Consider the following 17,849-nt stretch of genomic DNA (forward strand, 5'->3'; position numbering starts at 1 on the left):
ATCCCACTGTAATTCAACAGGATTTGGACACGTAACTCTTTCAAGCAACTTGGAAAAATCAGAGCGCTCGTGACACAGGGTGCATCGTCATTAGGAAGAAAGGACTTGCACTGAGGAGCCAGAACTCTTTCTGGCGTGATCACACAGAAATGGTGGTTACATTTAGGGAGTGGGACGCAGAACTGCTTTTAAATCTCGCGGCAGAAATGAAACCCACAAGCTGCGATTTTTAAGATGCAAATAAAATTAGAGGCCCAAGTAGATGCCGAGGTCTCGCTGAGATCAGTGCGCTCTCCTCCAGCTCAGAGCAAAGGGGAACATATTGCAGTGATGATGAACGAGGAGGGTTGCTGTCTATTTCTTTAAATGTAATGTTAATGCCTTGTAATCAGCTTTAATTTTTAAACAGACCCAGCCCTCCTGTCCATTTCCCCTAATTCATGACACGTGGAAGGTAAATGGCCCTGTGCTTAAACCAGGACAGCATCAGCTGTGACAGCTGGAGGGACTGTAAGTCTCAACTGCCTGATAATAGGAGTGGATGTCAAAATTCTTTTTGGGGGGGGTGGGGGACCAGGGAGGGCAAGGGAGGTAGGGGAGATGCTACAAGGTCATCAGGGAGCTGGGAAGCAATGTTTTCAGACAAGGTATATAGTTCACTGCACTGATGGGAAAGTCTGCAAGGGGACGCATGGGGGGCGGAGGCACCCCCCCCCCCGATTTGCTGCGTGGCTTGTACTGAGCATGCTCAGTAACATTGCTGAAGCCGGCTGCCCTCACTCTGCCCCCCCACTATCGGCAGGGCACGGGTCACCCCAAAGATACTAGAGATGCTCCAAGCAGCATTCAAGCTGAAAGGGGGCTTAGTGGGGACTCCCAACTGCTGACAGTTCACCCTCCTCTGTGGAAACTTGTAAACCATCGATAGCTCACAGAGATGCCTCTGAGAAGCAAGGGGTGTGTGTCTTTAAAATGTACCAGATTGCACCCAATAGATAATTAAACACAAATCCAAGCAAGAGATGACTACAGATGTCCCTATAGGGCCAATCCCTCTCTCCTTGCAAATGACTCAATTCAAACCCAGGTTGCAGAGATAAGAAGGGCAGCCTGAGAATTCAAGGGAGCTGCTGCGACAGAGTCATTTGTGTGACAGAAGCATCCAAACTGCAGGTGACTCTCCCCACTCCCACCAAGCTGATGTCAGTGGAAAGAAGAAAATGGAAGCGGGTATATCAGTTGCACTTTGCATTTATAAAGAGCCTTTCATCCAAGGATCTCAAAGCACAGCATAGGCCATTAAGACAACATTCCCCCAGGCGGGATATTACACCCAGAGTAAAAACGAGGCACCCAGAAGGTAAGCGACTTGCCCAAGTTCACATAGCGGGAGAGCTAGGAACGGAACCTAGGCTTCCAGCTCCAGTCCCTGCTCTAACCACTAGACAAAACCTCCCTCCCTGTTGAAATCAAGGCCTTAGGAAAAGCTTGCTTAGATCGTGCGAGCCTGCAATATGCCCATGCTTGTTCTTGGGGGACCAAGGTATTTGGATTAAAGGAGAAAGCAGGCATCCAGGGCAGTACACAAGCGAGTTCTCGGCAAGGCAATTTTTAGCCCCAGTTGGTGGGCGGACACATATTAATGGCAGCAGCCATCTCATCACCAGTCCTATCCTGTCAAAGCAAAGGAGCGCAGAGCCCGGCACAGCCCAGTGCCAAAAAGCCAGCCGAAGATGGGGGTGCAGTCAGCGCTGGCAAAGATTAATGCTCAACAGCAAGTTAGGGCAGTGACAGGAGGAACATGCAGTCTAACATCCTGGGTTTTAAAGTGGCAGCGTTTGCCTTGCAAAGGGGAGCAAACATTGTTCTGTGCTGGCAGGGCCCAAGAATGGGCGGTGCCAGTGGAATAGGGATCCCAGCCACTGAGTGCAATGAGTGTGGCAGTTCTCAGGCAACAATGCTTCCCATCCTCAGACCAGAGCATCAAAAGGCCCAGTCAGAGCTAATCTTTCACTGAAGTGCTGGGAGTCACTTTGGGAGGGAGAGGAAGCAGGCAGCACTGAGCCATTTGCCACATGTGATCAGAAGACTGCAATTCCTTCATCATGCAAGAAGCGACTTCCTGTTTACCTTGTGGTTTCTCCTGGTTTTGGATGCCAGCGGGGAAGGAGTGCAGGCATGGAGTGAGCGAGCATATGCAGAAAGTAGCCAATGCAAATCTTTGCCAGTCATTTGACAAAGAAAATGCTGGCCCCTCCCGTCTGCTGGTCCATTCAGAAGCCATCTGCTACAATCATCTTCTGTGCCCCTTCTTCAGACCATGTTTGAATCCCCCTGCCTCAATGCATCAAATTCAAACTACTACTTCTCAGACCCTACAAGAACTCTCTCCCCGTCTTGTCCACGTATCTCTAATTAAGCAGTTCCCCCCGCTTCACTCAACACCCCATTTGGGCAATTTTCCCTGAAATCGAGACTTACAAGGGAAATATATTTTTAAAGGCAGTTTGGCATTTACACCAGATTAATGTGCAAGTTTCCCTTCATTTTTCATTGTGCAACGGGCCACCACAGTAACCAGATCATCAGTGCTCTACACCTCCTTGCCCTTGAGGCATTCAAAGGCAAACACGGGTAATTTCTCATTCTACAAGTTTGTCCTACGTGTTAGTCCCTTGATCTTTATTTTCATTCTGTAGGTCTTTGGGTGATAAACACAATGGGCCCCAGGCTCCTTTCCCACCATTCCTTTCCCTGATGCACTTTGAATTGTAACTGTTTGTACAGAGCGTGACAGGACCCTAACTCTCCCCACATGTCTGGAGATCCACCTGCTGCACTCACATGCTCTCCTGGGTCTCATCGGCATAGCCCTTTACACGGTGGCACAAACAGGCTTCCACCTCGTGGCTGTTCCTTAGTTTGATCTTGCCCAGGAAGTACAGATCCCTCAAGCAAGCCGAGGAAATTTGCTGCATTTCATCTGATTTTTGTATCTCAATCGCATCGCTAATTGCCATCACGTGGTGATAAGAAGCTGCAAGTGCCTGCCCCTTTGAAATGAGAAATACCCATCTAAATGCCTGTTTACCCTACGCTAATTTGTGAGGCATGCTTCTATACAGATGCCTGTTTCCTTTGTTTGCAAAAGCACAGGGCTCGATAATCCCCCTTTGCTCACGTCAAACAGGCCTAATGCTCTCTCCCTGCTTTCATCACAGCCTGATAATCCTGCCTCGCCCTCACCGGTAAGCCTGTCTCACTTCGGTCATGCTGAAAATTGTTACTGAGAAATTTACATCTCTTTGGCAGGCTCATCTTCATGCCCATCTGCACCCAGGACAGAAAACCAGCAGAAAAATTAGCATGATTATCTGTCCTTCTAGCCAAACAGATGCCTAGACTGGAAAAGCATCTGCATGTCAGAACTGAGAGGCACCAGCAAAGCTATAAGTGGAATGGAAGAGCAGAGGATGCTACCAGTCAGGATTGAGGTGCATCAACAGAGATCTTTGAGGGGGTGGAGATGCAAATTGGCTGCACCGAGCTCAAGGCAGTGTAATTAGTTCCCCAGTTTTCCCTTAGCTGTTTCTCTCTAAGATCAGTGCAAGCTTCCTTCCTGACAGCCCCAACTCTTTCCCCTGCTCCCAACCTCATGTGTTCTTTTAATCCACTCTCTTTAGTTGGGAATCCGTACAAGTTAACTCATACAACCCTTCTTCTTCTTCCAGACTGCTGAAAAAGCCATTTATTCTGCAAAGCCTTCCAGCTGTAATGACCACTGGCCACTCTGTGTTTGTAAATTGTTATATAATGGACCCACTGATGCTATTAGACTAAGCTCCGTGGGGCAGTGATTCTGGTCTGCCTTTGGCATATTATACCTCCTGGCCAAGGCTGTGTACAGTTATGGCCCTCTATAAATAATATGTAGGCACAAAATTCTCCAATATTTAAAAATGAAACGCCATTGAGATGATCTCAAGCCCCAGATCCATTTAAAAAGGGAGGCTGCAACGTGAAGAGATCCAGTCAATGGAAACTGCACTGCCCAGCAGTGCTGCAGTCTCTCCTTCCCGACAGTCTTCAAGAGTCTGTCTCCCTGTCCCTATCCATCTAAACCAGGACTGTTGATTAATCGCAGTTAACTCTCACGATTAACTAAAAAAAATTTAATCATGGTTAATCGCAGTTTTAATCGCATTGTTAAACAATAGAATACCAATTGTAATTTATTAATTATTTTGTTTTTTTTCCACATTTTCATATATATTGTATTCTGTATTGTAATTGAAATCAAAGTGTATATTTTTTATTTTAAATATTTGTACTGTAAAAATGATAAAAACAAAAGAAATAGTATTTTTCAATTCACCTCATACAAGTACCATAGTGCAATCTCTGTCATGAAAGTGCAATTTACGAATGTAGATTTTTTTTTGCGGGTACATAACTGCACTCAAAAACAAAGCAACGTAAAATATCAGAGCCTACAAGTCCACTCAGTCCTACTTCTTGTTCAGCCAATCGCTAAGACAAACCAGTTTGTTTACATTTACAGGACATAATGCTGCCCTCTTCTTATTTACAATGTCACCTGAAAATGAGAACAGGCATTTGCATGGCACTTTTGTAGCTGGCATTGCAAGGTATTTACGTGCCAGATATGCTAAACATTCGTATGCCTCTTCATGCTTTGGCCACCATTTCAGAGGACATGCTTCCGTACTGATGACGCTTGCTAAAAAAACCAATGCATTAATTAAATTTGTGACTGAGCTCCTTGGGGGAGAATTGTATATCCTCTGCTCTATTTCACCCACATTCTGCCATATATTTCATATAATAACAGTCTCGGATGATGACCCAGCACATGTTGTTTAATTTAAAAACACGTTTACTGCAGATTTGACAAAATGCAAAGAAGGTACCAATGTGAGATCTCTTAGGATAGACACAGCACTCGACCCAAGATTTAAGAATCAGAAGTGCCGTTCAAAATCTGAGAGGGACGAGATGTGGAACATACTTTCAGAAGTCTTAAAAGAACAACACTCTGATGTGGAAACTACAGAACCCGAACCACCAAAAAAGAAAATTAACCTTCTGCTGGTGGCATCTGACTCAGATAATAAAATGAACATGCGCCGGTCTGCTCTGCTTTGGATTGTTATCGAGTAGAACCGGTCATCAGTATGGACGCATGTCCTCTGGAATGGTGGTTGAAGCGTGAAGGGACATATGAATCTTTAGCATATCTGGCACGTAAATATTTTGCGACGTCAGCTACAACAGTGCCATGAGAACGCCTGTTCTCACTTTCAGGTGACATTGTAAGCAAGAAGCAGGCAGTATTATCTTCTGCAAATGTAAACAAACTTGTTTGTCTGAGTGATTGGCTGAACAAGAAGTAGGACTGAGTGGACTTGCAGGCTCTAAAATTTTACACTGTTTTATTTTTGAATGTGTTATATTTTGTACATAATTCTATATTTGTAAGTTCAACTTTCATGATAAACAGATTGCACTACAGTACTTGTATTAGGTGAATTGAAAAATACTATTTCTTTTGTTTTTTTACAGTGCAAATACTTGTAATCAAAAATATAAAGTAATCACTGTACACTTTGTATTCTGTTGTAATTGAAATCAATATATTTGAAAATATAGAAAACATCCAAAAATATTTAAATAAACGGTATTTATTCTTTTATTGTTTAACAGTGCAATTAACCGCACGATTAATCGCTATTTTTTAAATAGCGATTAATTTTATTAACTGCTTGACAGCCCTAATCTAAACACATGCTTGGTCAGGCTCCTGCTACCAGCTACTGCACCTCCACGTGAATTAAACTGCTTCCCCTTCCACATGCTAACAGGTGTTTAAACAGGTGCAGTCCATTTTCTTCTGTCTGAGCCCTTTCCAATTCCAGCCAACTTTACACACAGATGTCACTACAGTCCCATTTGCCTGTCTAGATATCACAATATTTTCTTTCCAATTATTTAAGAACACGGCATTTGAGACAACAGCTCAGACTGGTGGGTCATCAGCTCCAGTATCCTGACTGACAATACCAGGTACTCAGAAGAAGGAGAAACCCATCATGCACTTAGACAGTTTTACACTGCAGTGAAGCAGGAGATTTGATTTCCCTTAGCTATAAATGTTACTGCTCATAAGATTATCCACAGCCCTTTTTCAGTCCAGCCACAGTACCGGACATTCTACCTCTGGCAATGCTGAATTCAGCTCTAGTTCCTGGGGTGTCTAGGTACAAAGAGAAGTTTCCCCTTTATAATCAGCCTGTTTCTCCTGGAATACAGGTATCACCTCCTGACAGTAGATGGAAAAACAACAATATAATGGATGGACATAACACAACCAAACAAGGAGGGAAGAATTACATCTAATGGCTGAAGTAAAGGAATAGGAGTTAGGACACTTGGGTTCTATTCCCTGCTCTGTCAATGACTCTCTGTGTGATCTTGGGCAAGTCAGTTAAACTCTATTGTCTCCATTTAGCTATCAATACAACAAGGGTAACAACCTTCACACCACCACCTCCCTGAGAGGTATGGAAATCAATGTTTGTAAAGTGCTTTGACATCCTGGCATGATAGGTGCTAAAGAAGGGTAAAGGATTTTTAGAGAGGAACATTTACTGGAAATCTTAGTAAGTTCAGTCTTTGTTAGAATCAACTGGGCAAGGAGAATTTGTGGGTTAATTCAGTCGCTGATCTAAGATATCTTCCCCTTCTCCTTGCTGCAGCCAATCACATCCAATCACTCACATTTAATCTCCCACTGATGGAATTGCATTCTAACAGCTTATACTGATTGGCTGCATCAGATGAGTAAATGTTTATACCCCAGCAGATCCTTACTCTGAAACCAGGGGAGAACTCAGACTAAAAAAGCTAGATGCATAGGGTGGAGAAGGGTGAAACAAATTTTGAATGACAATACGGAAGCTGAAAATTCCTCTCCCTTGTCTGGAGATGGAGGGCAGACAGCGGGAATTGATATCAAAGTCGCCTTCCATCCCTACAGGGAGACGTATTAGCTGATTACATAATAAAACTAACTGCATGGTGCTTCCAAGGACTACTGCAGAGACAAATACCTTCCCTTTAATGCCACCAGAGATTACAGCAATCAAAGAGGAGAGGAAACAAGGGGAGGGATTGGGGTGAGGTTCTGCGCAGAGGAAAATGCCGCAAACAACAGTCTCTTTCCTAAATGCATTGTAAATCCCATCTGATTTCAAAGTCTGCTGTAAAAACTATCTTGCATTAAAATGATTTTAATGCTGGATGAATGAGGTAGAGTGACTCAGATCCTGAGGCGGGTGGGAGGAACTGTCCAGAGGAATCCAGACCATGAAAGCACTTTGGGAACAGACCGAAGGGAACACGCCTGACAGATTTGCTAACCCACTTTTTATTCTTAAAGGGACACCAATGTGCTTTTCTAAATCTGACTGATTATAAAACCTTCCTGGAAGCTTGAAAACAGGTCATTTCTTTCTGGGCCCTTGTATTGACGAACACGGATTCCCTACAACCTTCGCACCAGGTTGCTGATGGAGCACTACCCAGCACAATTCTGTGGCTTCTTTTATGTTTTGGGGGGCAATAGCATCCTCAAGTAAGTTAACAGTTTTAGAAACAGGGTTTGCAGGTTAATTTGTGCTCCCCCTTCACGCTGGTTGACTCCACAGCAACAAAGCTAAATGCACCATTAGTGAAAGTTGCTATTGTTTTTTCCATTGTGTTCTTTGACAATAGAATGGTGATGTTTTAGAACATAAAGAACATTCCTAACCAATTATTTCAAGGTAGGTCAAATATGAGGCAACTATTAAAGGAGCTGCATTAGGTATGGAACAGACCAAAAGACAATGGCCATCACTTTGCAACCTGGTAATCCACTACTTTTTCCTTTGGCATTTATAATATTTAAAATAGTCCAATCCTTTAAAGCTGCATTTCCTTATAACTGAACACATGCCACACAGTTCTTAGGTGCAGACAGGTAAACATAAGTTCAATTGCATTATCAAGTCTTTTTAATAACTAATGCCTTTCATCCCTGAATTTGGACAGCAATGCTTTGTTTACCTTGGCAGTTGAGCAAAGGCATAACAAGACCATGGGACAGTTACATGTGGCTAGTTAGTATTAGCTACAAATGCTGATATTTGCCTAGGACAGAGGGACTCTGATTAGGGTCTCTAGGCACTCTGATAATATTAATAACCACTACCACAGCAACAATTGTGGTTGGCTAATTATAGTAGACACCACTCAGAACAGGCACTCAGATACTGTGAGGTGTACCACAGAAAGGCCTATCAAGAAAGCAAGCAACAGCCTGAACTGCGCTATGAAGAAAACAGGAAGAGTAGGGATGCATTCACTAGCGTGAAAGGTGCCACCAAAGCACATACACAGCATCATAGTGACAATTCTCCAGCAGCCAAAGAGGAGCATGTGAAAAAGTCCCACAGACGGCAAGGAAACCCTGGAGGGTAGCACCTTGCAGTCAACTCTCAGCCAAATTCCGCGGCCACCTCAAATTCCAAGGCCAACAAAGACCTTTTGAAAAGGTAAGAGGTGTAACCTGATTCATGACGCTCCATCGTGGTGAAGCCTTCCTTACAGCAAAAAAGCCCAACATCCCAGGTAACTTTCCCTTGGGGGATCAACATTACCTTCTTGCTAAGCAAAACTCCTGGCTTGTTACAGCTCATATTGGGACTTCCTCCCTTTGTTTCTCGTACAGGTTGGGTTTGTTCTGACTCATCCCATCAGTCAGGACTTGAGGGTTTAAGTGGAAAACAAAATGAAATCCAATTAAATATCTGTCCGCTCTTACCATTAGCATCCTGGACTCCAGTAAGCGCTCCCACGGCTGCTGCAGTTTCACCAGACAGGACGATTTGTCCTCCCCCTTGAAGGGTGGCTTCTGCAAGCGTGGCGACAGCATGGGCAGCTGCTTCACTGCAGGCAGAAGGGACAAGAAAAAGAATGATTAGAAAAAGAGAGCAACTCAGCTCTGATGTGTTTGGCTTTAACCAAGTGCCACAGAAGGAGATCACACATGCCAGGGTGGCGAGAGCTCTCACCAGGCCAAAGGAACTGAAATGATCGTGTAGTGAACAATCGTAGAGTGGAAAAGGGGTGAGGAATGGACTAGATGAAATTGTCTAGATGAAAGGACTATAAGGTGGGTCACAGGCGCCAACTTCCTCTTTACCCGGGGGGGGGGGGGGGGGGGTGCTCAACCCCCACTCCGCTCAGGCCCGCCCCAACTCCACCCCTTCCTCCAAGCCCTCACCCCTCCTCTGCCCCCAGTCCTGTCCCTGCTCTGCCCCCACAACACCTCTTCCCATCCCCTCCCCTGAGCATGCCCCATCCCTGCTCCTCCCCAACCCTCCCAGCTCCTCCTGCATGCCCTGAACAGCTGTTCTGCGGCCTGCAGGAGGCGCTGGGAGGGAGGGGGAGGAGTTGACTGGCATGGCTGCCAGCGGGCAGGAGCACTGGGGCGGGAGCGGAAGAGCTTGGCTGACAGTGGGTGCTAAGCATCCATTACTTTTTTTCAGTGGGTATTCCAGGGGTGGAGTGTATGCTCATAAAATCTGTGGATGGCACAAAGCTGGGAGTGGTTGCTAGTAATTTGGAGGACAGGATCAGAATTCAAAATGACCTTGGACAAATTGGAGAATTGGTATGAAATCAACAAGATGAAATTCAATAAAGACAAGTGCAAAGTACTATACTTAGGAATAAAAATCAAATGCACAACTACAAAATGGGGAATAAGTGGCTAGGCAGTTGTATAGCTGAAAAGGATCTTGGGTTTATAGTAGATCACAAATTGAATATGAGCCAATGATGTGATGCAGTTCCAAAATTGTTATATGTAAGACATGGGAGGTAACTGTCCTGCTCTACTCAACATGGGTGAGATTTCAGCTGGGCTACTGTGTCCAGTTCTGGGTGCCACAATTTGAGAAAAATGTGGACAAACTGGACAAAGTCCAGAGGAGAGCAACAAAAAAGAAAAGAAGTTTAGAAAACCTGACCTATTAAGGTTAACAAGTTAACTAAAACTGGGCATGTTCAGTCTTGAGAAAAGAAGACTGGCGGGGGTGGAGGGGCACACTGATAACAGTCTTCAAATATGTTAAGGGCTGTTATAAAGAGGACTGTGCTCATTTGTTCTCGATGTCCACTGAAGATAGAAATCTATCAGGTTAATGTGCAGCAAGGGAGCTTTAGGTTAGACATTAGGAAAAATTTCTTAACTATAAGTAAGGGTAGTTAAGCTCTGAAATAGGCTGCCAAGGAAGGTTGTGGAATCTCTGTTATTTGAGGTTTTTAAGAACAGGTTAGCGAAATACCTGTCATGGATGGTCTAGGTCTACTTGGTCCTGCCTCAGCACAGGGGGCTAGATTAGATGACCTCTCAAGGCCCCCTCCAGCCCTACATTTCTAAGATTCTATAACATGACCCAATTGGCCCTTCCCATCTCTAATTTCCCCTATTCTAAAATCCCTCTTAAAGCACATGCAGTTTCCTTAATAGCCTTTTGCAAGGGACTTTTGAAAAGCCCAGGTAAGTTATAGCAAGTGGTTTTCCCTTACGCACTACTTTGTGGACACACAAAAAATTCTAACAAACTGGAGAGGCACGATCTTCCTGTACAGAAACCAGACTAGTTTTTCCTCATTAAAACACAATTTCCTTCGTGTTTCGTAATTCTACCTTTAATAATTGTTTCAACCAATTCACCTTACCATGAAGTAAGGCTCCCTGGTCAGTTATTCCCAGGATATCTTCAGCTCCTTTTATCCAAGGCCAAACGTTTGCTACCCTCCAGCCCTGTGGTTTAATAGTTCACTTTAAGGAGAGATTAGCAGCAGAGTGACCTGTTGCTATTCATATGTTTGGTCCAGAAACTCTTCTTTAGATAGCTGAATATCTGACAGTGCCTCACCTTAATTATCTGAAAAAGCAGATATGTCTTCTGCAGTGAAGATCAATGTAAAGAAATCATTTAGCTTCCCTGGGATCTTCCTTAATTGCTCCATGGTAGTCCAAATCAACCTACCCCTTTTCTTGCATGCTGCCTATGAGTTTTTTTGTTTTTATGTCCTTCTCTCTTGACCTTTTTAATTTCCATCATAGATTTTATTCTCCTTCCAGCTGACTTGGTTTGGGCTGGATTTTCACTTCTAAACTATGTCTGTTTGGCGCACAAAACCTCCCGTTGCTATTTGACCATACCATTTTGTTTTCTTGCCTTCTCGCTTCCTTTTGCCTAGGAAGTATGCCACAACTCCTGAGAATCTGCACTGGTATAAAGACATTTATAGTGTGGGAAGACCAGCTCCAATAAACAGACTTCACTTGCTGGAGCCGCCCAGCCTCCCAGCCATGAGAAGCACTTATTTAAATCCACTTTCAAGGGCAATTTAGCATCCCAATGAACTGTGAAGGCTGCATCACTGAATATAATAATAGTGCTTTGCTATACAAATGCTCTTTCCGTTTATGTTGATCTCCCCAAACGTTTATCTATTAACTCAAATGGCTGTACATTGAGCTTGCACCCATTTACTTGCACTCCCCCTCATTCTCTCTTGCTGGAAGTTGCTCCTCTGCTTCCCATCCCTAAACCGATTACAGAGATTGCCTCTTTTGTCACAGCTGCACACATCTGCTCTTTACAATGACACCACTCAACCAGGTACCCCTAGAGACACCATTCCAGCACCCAATGGAGTGATGGCAGCTTTGTGCTAAAATTAGGTAGACACCTTCCAAAAGCTGGTAATAGTTGCGAGCTCTTAAGGACCGGGGTGTCCTCGAGGCCTAGTGACAGCCCTACAGTGACTGGCAGGACAGCTGAAGGAAGTGGTGGTGGTGAAGGATGGTTATGCTCCTTGAGTCAATCCAGAACAAGACTTCTGGCCAATTAATGAATAGTATTGTGGGGCTGTGCAAAGTAAAGGGGTGGGTAAGACTTCAGGGCCTAGAGGAATCACACCTCTAGCCCCTGAGGAAAGTAAATCAGTATATTCCCACCCTCTAATATACTTCACAACTGCTGCCAAAGTCAACATCTCAACACTTCTATGAGTTTCTGCAGGTAGCCATATTCTCCCCTGTAGGTGATAAACATTTGAGTCAGCTCAGCTGCACTGCAGCTTGTTAACAAGACCTCCTGAGGCACCATTACTCTGCTGTCATCAGAAAGCAACACGCACTGTCACAGCAGAAGGGCCTGGGCTTTGTATTTTCCCCAAAGTGCACATTGTTCCCACATCCTACATCTATCTAAAGCAGCCAAAATGTTTACTAAACTCCTCACCTCACATTTTGAGGCTCTTGTTGCAGGTTCCCCCACTCCCTCCTGAAATACAAAGCTGGCTAAAGCGAGAGGTATTGCAGGGACCCCTGGGGATTGCTACTAGAGTTAAAGGAAGAACAGTTATTTCTACTAAGGATTCTGATTTTCAGAAGTTAATTCTGTTATTTAATTTCTATCTGCCTAAAAGTGTCTCTACAGTGGGATGTGGGCGTGAGGAGACAAATTATACATGACGAGGCTTGGCAGAATTCAACGTTTAGTTTTAATTGTTTTGATGGATTATATCAATGAGGTTTTTTTTCAGATTTTTATTGATCTACATATTGAAAACCGCTCCTGATACAGAGATGTGTTAGGCAGTGGAATAATCTACAAAAATGGTCAAAACCCTAGCCTTTGAGTCATTTAAAAGTACACCAGAGAACGTTCTTGCGATTACGACTGTAAGTGGCCATCCTACAGGCGGGGAAGGGTGGACTGTGTGAGAGTAGACCTCTCTACAGTGTTATGAAAACTTTGCGCAGGGCGGGCGGGGGGGTTGTCAGTCATTTTTCATATCAACCCCTGAAAAGAGTTAAGTGATTTTACAGACAGCCAGTCTTTATCAGTAGATAAAATTAATCAATATAACAGTGGCATACATGACCATGTTCTGAAAGATACCTGAATCTGGATCCCAGTCCTGGCCTCTTGCTGGGAGTAATGCAGAGGCATTGCATTCAGCCTATGAGAAGAATGCATTTCAAGTGACTCAGCAGCAACCTCTCCCATTGATTAAAGTGTGGCACTGTTTGGTACCAAAGAGGGAGAGATGGGATCGGGGTGGGGAGGAGAGGAGAGGAGAGGAGAGAGTGATCTGCTTGACACACCCGGGAAATAGTTCTGGGCTAGTCCTGGATCCTGCTGCAACAGAAACGTGGAATCAGTTTGTGGAATGCAGCTGGTACGAAGGTGGCTGTTTTAACAAGTGGTCTGTGGAAGAGGCTCCTGGAGCCCTCCATTAACATTCCATGCTTTGCTCTTCTCCTGGCAGGATCAACCCCTGTTCAGTAAACAGACTCCAAGAATGAGGAGGCTGAGTGCAAAAGCAAAGCACAAATATAAGATAAACCAGGTAGGAAAACCCAGGTTGGGTTCAGGCAATGAGCAATAATACCCTGGTCTTTGGATTCTTTTCCCTCTCCTTGTGCTTGGGACAGTCTCCCTCTTCTCACTCAGATCCCTTTCTCAACAGAGGCTTTCAAAACGTCTTTCAAAATGACCTCTGCAAGGTTCCTATCTCAACCTCAGAACAGCACTCCATACCCTCGGTCAAAACGTTGTTCTGCAAATAACCAACCATAGGGCTCACTCTGAGCCAAGAGCTCTCCACGCAGGAGGAGAAATCATTACTCAGGCAGCTTATTTCAGCTTTCCTGCTCCAGAACCAAACACAGGAGAAATACCTTCAACAACTAGCCTGGAAGAGAGATTCTGATTTCAGGTCGGAGGAGACCATACTACCACCCACCTGGTTAAATCAACATCATCCCTTTAACAGAGGGGCCCTCAATAATGTTGACAGAGAGATGGAGCTGCTTATTTAACAGGTGCTACAAGCACATTATAGCTCTTATCTCCTGTAAGTGGACCCTCAATGGACAAACAGGATGTATAGAGAGGGATGGGTACTAAACGTACCTTCCCTAACAGCACATTTCCATTTCTGTGAGCTTCCTCATATTACAATGGGACACTAGGAAATGATCTATGAATGCTTTGTCATGGATGGTTTGGGAATTCTCTATGGAAAAATCTCTATGAAAGATCCCAGACAACGTTCTTCCAAATGTATCACTGGCTTCTGTGCTGCCCTCATTGTGACAGATAGCAAACCTGGCAGAAAGGTCTCCCTCTTTCTGTGACCTTACCCCATTTAGTCCCCATAGCTCCTCCTCTCACATGTACCTGTTCAGTGCCATGGTAACGGTTGCTCCTTGTTGCATCTCTTGAGATGCTGCCACTGCTGCTTCTGCCAGCGATGCCACCGCCTGCGTGGCCTCCGAAGCCTGCGTCGTCTGGATAGTCATCTCACCCCCCTGTAGCGTTGCCCAGTTCTGCTCCACCTAGTTGGGTGAAGAGAGAAAGAGAAAAGTTCAGCTTCCCTGAACCTTTCCCACAGCTGGGTGGCTACTTCTTATAAGGAGGAAGTCAAACACTTTCAAGATGTCTTTGAAAAATCCTACATGCTTTGATTCTTCTGTACAAAGCATCCTGAAAGCACCTCTGTTGGAAAAAGAGGTCCTTTGGGAGCAATTTAGAAACTGAGCTACAGGGAACATTTTGGAAACCATCCAATCACTTCTCATTCACTATCAAGGTGTTGACTCCCAATCGACCCATGATGCCAGCCTCCATCACCTACCTGTGAACTTTCAAACACACGCATTCGTGATTTCTCCCATACTGCCCCTCTAAAGACATAGAAACTACCTCATTACCCTCCAAATCCCTCCTTTGCTGTGATGCCTACAGATGATGTGCCTACTATTTTCAAATTATTTGTATGCCCGAAGTGTCTAGGATCCCTAGTCATGGACCGGGACACCATCGTTCCAGGTGCTATATAAACACAGAACAAAAAATGTGATCTCATTATTTTCTTGTACTTCCTCATTTGTCTGCCCATATCCATCTGTTTTCTCCTGTATTATACTTAGAGTGTAAGCTCTTTGGGACTGTCTTTTTGTTCTGTGTTTACACAGTGCTGAGGACAATGGGGTCTGGTCCAGGACTAGGGATCTTATGAAGAATACAAATAATAAATAATAGTCACATTTGGAAACAGTTCTGTTCATGTCTTTTAATTATTTCAATCTCTCTCTCTCTCTCTTAACTAAGGACATGTACATGCATACAGGTTCTTGTGCTTGCCACCGAGTTCACCTTCTCCTAGCTGATCATTCTCCACCCCACTCTATACTCCTCCAATTGGGACCTCATGTGTATCAATGACTGTGCGGTCACAAACAGGATGTGAGCATCAGGAACAAAAGATCATCGAATCAGAGGATGAAGGTTCTTCAACCTTCAAAGAGCTGTGGACCGTTTTATATGAGAAAATTCCTCTCACAGACTCATCCCTGGTCCCAACTGCGTAAGTCCCTTTATTGGCTGGTGCTCAAATGTTTCATTCAACAGATCATCAGGAAGGGCACCACAGACCATTGTTACGGTATATGGAAAGAGAAGATATCTACTAGATCGGACCCAATCCATCCCACCGAGGCAAGGTTTTTTCTTCCAGTCTGTAGTATCCTCTTACCCATTGTGCCAGAGGTGAGGGGCTAAAGCAGAGTCTCAGGTCGTTATCTATATACAATATATATGTCAGCGAGCTCTCTAGCCATTGTCAGTTGTCATTTCCCTTGAGGGATCACGTCTGAGCAAGAGTTCAATGAGAGATCTGTAGGACGACGGGGTGGCCACATGGATTAGTCCCGGGAGACGGTTCTATGCACAGAGGGTGGAGTGGAAGAAGGTACAAAGATGATGCGGGGGTGGTGGAGGTGTGGCAAGGGAACAAACGGATGATGATGGCTAGCCCTTCTGGTGGAGTAGCGAGAGCTGCTCGATCAGATTCCAAAACAGGCACAGAGAGAAGACCCTGAAGGTGATGCGAAGAACCTTGAATTTGATGTCGTGGAGAAAGGAAGGTCTGTGGAAGGATTCAAGGTGGCAGGGGAGAAGTGAGGTGTTCAGGCAACAAGGAAGCAAGCGCAAGCTAATTTTAACAGCTGTGTTTTGTGTGGCCCTGCATCACTCATCCTTCCAGTTATCGGGGAAGCCAGAGGAGAAGTGGTTACAGTACCAGGAAGGGAGATGACGGGACAGCTGAAAGTTTAACGTCCTTATACAGAGGAAAAAAAGGGCTGGGTCTTAGAAACGGTGTGGGAGAAGCCGCAGCAAGGTTTGTGCGTCACCCCAAGAGGTGTGGGGCAAGGGAGAGGGAGGAGTCAGAGAGGAGTCCACCCTGGGCAGCAGGGCTGGTGGCCGGGAGGAAGAGGGCATTACCAGCGAAGACAGGGAGGGAAAACAAAGGTGTTCAGCTCTGGTCACATCAAGCTCAAGTTGATGCTCAGACATATGGAAAGAGAGGTCATAAACCAGGTTGAGGCGAGGGACTGGATGTAGGGAGTTTGGTCAGCAGCGGAGGGTGAGAAGAGTTGTGAGAAGGTGTAAAGATGACAGGATAAGCCAGGAGAGCAGATGAGGTGTGCAGAGAGAGAGAATAAGAACAGGCTAAAGATGGAGCCCTATGAGACCCTAACAGAAAAGGGGAGAGGGAAGAATCACCATCCCCACTGAAGAAACAACTAGAGGATGTGGGAGGAGAAGCAGAAGAGGATGGAGTCACAAAAGCTGAAGGTAGATTTCAAGGAGATGAATGAGTGAGCCAAAAAGCAGCCGTAGTTGAGGAGGATGAGGATGGAGCAGATATTTGGCCAGAAAGACGCCATTAGATATCTGTGTGAGAGAAGTTTCATGGGAGAGGATCAAGGGTGGAGATGGAGGAACTCGAAGGCAACGGTTGTAGACTGTATTTGAGTTTGAAGGTGAAAGGAAGATGAGGTATAAGTTAGAGAGGCAGATGGCATCAAGGATTTTTTCTTTTTTAGGCGTGAAGAGACCAGAATAGGCTTGTATTGTGAGGGGAGGAAGCCAGATGAGAATTAGAAGAGGAGGGTAAGGTTGAGGCAGGAGGAGAGATTAGATGAAAGCAGGCAAGAAACCCGTGTGTTGGTAATGGAGAGGAGAAGCATGTACTGGGGATGAGAGGAAGGTAGCGTTGGGTCTCATCAAACTTCTCTTCGAAAAAGTCAGCAGCATCTTATGTTGGAGGGCACAGGACAGGGAATAGAAGGCAGCAAATGATCAGCTGCAATTGCTGACCTCTGAGTTAGCAAAGCAGGAAAAAGTAATGAAGCTTGACCAGGAAGAGTGGAGAACCGAAGGAGGAGAGAATAAATCTGTAGTGAAGGAAGCCTGCATGGCAGCGAGACTTTTTACAGGGTATTCATGGGCAGCGGCACAGAAATGGATGAGGCAGATGGTGGGCATTAACACGGGTTGGAAGTTGTTGGAACAGACTTTACTGTGAGTGACAGGTGCAAAGGAGTGGAGGAGTGAGAGAGAGTGGAGCGGGGGGATTCAGCTGAGTCAACAAAAGATAGGGGGAAGAGAGAGGGAGAAGCTGAAAGTGGTAGAAGTGTCATTGACATCAGTGGACTGTAGGTCATGGCTGGGCTGCGCAGGAGAGGCAGGAGACAAGTGTGCAGTGTTGAAGGAGATGAAGTGATGGTCCAAGAAAGGGGGAACTTGATGATGAAAAGCTCAGAGCAGAAGCAGTGTGTGGTGAAGAGGTCAAGGGAGTGGCCATTTTGGTGAACTGGAACACTGATCCACGGTGAAGGTTACACAAAG

The 17,849-nt window shown here is 45.0% G+C and overlaps 1 protein-coding gene across 5 annotated transcripts in view; it reads right to left on the reverse strand.

Moving 5' to 3' along the window:
- The window catches only part of NRF1 (nuclear respiratory factor 1), a 106,606-nt gene that overhangs the window by 27,465 nt on the left and 61,292 nt on the right, over positions 1 to 17,849 (reverse strand). For all 5 annotated transcript variants that reach the window (XM_077837562.1, XM_077837525.1, XM_077837554.1 and 2 more), the window contains 2 exons: positions 14,334 to 14,491; positions 8,885 to 9,009 (listed from right to left, as the gene is read on the reverse strand). In XM_077837562.1, the coding sequence (XP_077693688.1) occupies positions 8,885 to 9,009; positions 14,334 to 14,491 (283 nt within the window). The remainder of the gene's footprint in view (positions 1 to 8,884; positions 9,010 to 14,333; positions 14,492 to 17,849) is intronic.

Source organism: Eretmochelys imbricata, chromosome 1 (assembly GCF_965152235.1).
Source record: "Eretmochelys imbricata isolate rEreImb1 chromosome 1, rEreImb1.hap1, whole genome shotgun sequence".
Taxonomy (NCBI): domain Eukaryota; kingdom Metazoa; phylum Chordata; order Testudines; family Cheloniidae; genus Eretmochelys; species Eretmochelys imbricata.